Source organism: Manihot esculenta, chromosome 7 (genome assembly GCF_001659605.2).
Source record: "Manihot esculenta cultivar AM560-2 chromosome 7, M.esculenta_v8, whole genome shotgun sequence".
NCBI classification, from domain to species: domain Eukaryota; kingdom Viridiplantae; phylum Streptophyta; class Magnoliopsida; order Malpighiales; family Euphorbiaceae; genus Manihot; species Manihot esculenta.
The window spans coordinates 24,853,593-24,856,901 of NC_035167.2; the positions used below are offsets into that span (position 1 = coordinate 24,853,593).

Sequence of the window (3,309 nt, forward strand, 5' to 3'; positions counted from 1 at the left end):
AGTTAAAGCAGGAGTTGCTCCTTTGACTGCTTGGATGGTAGCCAGTTGTTTTTTTTTTTTTTGTTTTTTTGGGATGGTACCCCGTTCATTGCCTCTAGTGTTGGCCAAGATCACAGCTTCCCACTTGCTAGAGCCTCAAAGGTTAGCGGATCCTCTTACAAGCCCAGTGCAACACCCAACCAAAGTTGGCATTTGATCCAACATTACTTCGTTTGTTGAAACCTGTATCGAAATTAAACAAACATAGGAAAAAACCTAGTGGATGAAGTTGATCCGCATCGACGTGGATCACTGGGTTATTTTATAAATTTTCAAATTTACTTTTACCATATTACTCTTTTGATTTTTTTTTCTTTAAATAATATGTTTATTTCTAAAAATATAAACGATAAATTAATTTTTAATTCGGTGGGATTCAAGTAATCGCAGTATATACATATTAACTTGATCCTAATAAATGCAAGTCAACGTGATCTTAATTAATGTAGATTAACTTAATCTCTTTGTCAAAATGCTACAAATATAACCAACATGAGAAGGTTTCAAGATTGTACTTGATCAAGAGTCACTAAAACTGATGCATTAAAAATATTTGATAGACAAATATGAAATTTTAATTAAATTAATTATTTAAATTTTTTACATTTATAAATAAAATTTGATAAGTAATTTTATTTTTAAATTGAGGATAAATTACAATCTAATCTTTATATTTTGATGAAATATAAGGTTTACTTTTTGTATTTTTAAACTATTAAATTTTTAATATTAGAGAAAAATTTATAAATTAATTCACGTCGTTAGATTTACGGTAAACTTACCATCAATTCTAATTAAAAAATAAAAAATAAAAATACCCTCAAATATATATTTTCTATCTAAACGATAAAGTTTGTGCAGTTTAACTAGATCTGCCTTTTATTCTCTTAATTTAAAGTTTTATATATTTTTTCAATTCATTCTAATGTTACTATAAATTTATCCATAAATATATTTAACTATTTACAACTAAGCAGTTATAATATTATAAAATTGATCTTAAATAACATATTTATAAAGAAATCCTTATTTTTTTATAAATTATTATCAAATATTTTAACTATTTATAAATAAGTATCCAAAATTTTACAATTTAATATTTAATGTTGCTGAGGTTAGGCTGATGATGTGATCGGAATGGAATTATGTTGTGATTGGTTGGAACCTGAGGCGCTGGTGAATACTCATGACAGTCACTTCGACGTTCAAGTCAGTATCTTGAAGAATAGAGAAAATGTAATGGATTATTTAGGGTTTGAGTAATATTAACGATAGCGTACATTTCTTCTTATGGTGCTTCTTCTTTTTATACTGCTAGAGGTAGATATGAATATTATATTTTCCTGATAATTCGACGATAATATGACTATCTGCTTGATACAGGACATTACTAGTTAACAGGTGGGAATCTTGTGATCACATGTGTAATAGAGATGTATCGGGTTGTCCTCGACAATGGTAACCCTGTATCGAGGCTTGCCTTGATGAGGGAAGGGTGAGTCTTTTGGTGATGACTCGTGTGTTCGCAGTGTCCGGATCTTGGCGGATGTGCATAGATTATAGAGCCTTGAATAATATCACCATAAAAGATAATTTCCCTATACCATTGATTGAAGAATTACTGGAAGAGCTTGAAGGGGAAGCTATCTTTTCAAAAATTAATTTGCGATCAGGCTATTGGCAAGTTAGGATGCATGAAGGAAATATAAAAAAGACTGCTTTCAAACTCATGAAGGGCACTATGAATTTCTAGCCATGCCATTTGGCTTAACTAACGCTCCTGCAACTTTTCAGTCCTTAATGAATTATGTGTTTAAGCCCTACATAAGAAGGTTTGTTTTAGTTTTCTTAATGACATACTTGTATATAGTGGTTCTAAGGAACAACACTTGCAGCATTTACAATTAGTTTTACAGTTGATGAAGGAGCACCAATTATTTGCTAAGATGAGCAAATGTTCTTTTGGTACTACACAAATTGAGTATCTGGGGCATGTCATTACAGCAGAAGGAGTTACTACTAGTTCTCACAAAATTCAATTTGTGCAATGTTGGCCAATTCCTCAGAACATTAAGCAGTTAAGGAGCTTCTTAGGGCTTACAAGCTATTATCAGAGATTTATTCAAGGGTATGGAAGACTAGCTAAACCACTTACTGAACTTCTCAAAAAGGGAGCATTTGAGTGGAATGAAACAGCTCAGGAGGCTTTTATTACTCTCAAACAGGCTATGATTAATGGACCTGTATTAGCCTTGCCAAACTTCTCCAAACCTTTCATTGTGGAAACTGATGCTTCTGGAGAAGGCATTAAAGCTTTTTAATGCAGGAGGGACACCCAATAGCTTTTATCAGTAAGGCTCTTTCCTAAAGAAGTGTTGGGTTATCTATTTATGAGAGAGAGTTATTGGCAATTTTGTTCTCAGGTAAAAAATGGGAGCATTATTTGATGCAAAGATATTTTATTATCAAAACCGATCACAAGAGTCTTAAGTTCTTGTTAGAGCAGAAGTTGAGCACATCTGCTCAGTAAGATTGGTTAACCAAGCTAAAACATCTTGATTATGAGATTCAATATGAAAAGGGCAAGGAGAATCAAGTGGTTGATGCACTATCGAGACTCCCTGCTATATCAGTAGCCACCATCACAACTCACCTCCTCCTAGAGGATTTACTTGCAGCGATTAAAGGATCCTAGCAGACTGATTCTTCTATCCAAAGAATTATTCAAGAATTACAGTAAGATCCACAGTCCCACCCACAATATTCCTAGATTGAGGATCTGTTGAGAAGAAGGGGGCAAGTTGGTGATTGGGAATTCAACTGAATTAAAGCAAAAACTCTTGCAGCTGTATCATGATTCTGCTTTAAGGGAGCATTCAGGTGTCTCTGCATCTAAAAGCAGGCTTTCTTCTATGGTATATTGGAAGGGATTATCTAAGTTTGTGAGGGAGTATGTCAAAAATTGTGTGGTCTATCAAAAGAATAAATATGAATCTGTAGCAAGTCTAGAAACATTGCAGCTACTTCCTGTACCCAAGGGTATCTTACCAATAGACTTATTTAAAGGCTTCAAGAAGACAAGAAAGGCAGTTTTTCATTCTCCAAAAATCGGCAAGGCCTCTCCAAGGCTCTCTCCACCTTAGTTCTTCATCTTCTTGCTTTCTTTTCATCTATTTTCTGTTTTGGTTCAGCCATGAGTGGCTGAAACCCCCTTTCTAGTTGAAGTTTGGTTGAAACTAAGGTTGTTTAATGGGTTGTGAGATCTGAACA

The 3,309-nt window shown here is 33.5% G+C and overlaps 1 protein-coding gene across 1 annotated transcript; it reads left to right on the forward strand.

The window, feature by feature from the left end:
- The first annotated feature begins 1,472 nt into the window (after window positions 1-1,472).
- On the forward strand, window positions 1,473-2,360 carry LOC110619012 (uncharacterized mitochondrial protein AtMg00860-like). Its single transcript, XM_021762270.1, has 2 exons — window positions 1,473-1,534; window positions 1,910-2,360. The coding sequence occupies exons 1-2, from the start codon at window positions 1,473-1,475 to the stop codon at window positions 2,358-2,360; spliced, it is 513 nt and encodes a 170-aa protein (XP_021617962.1).
- The last annotated feature ends 949 nt before the right edge of the window (window positions 2,361-3,309 follow it).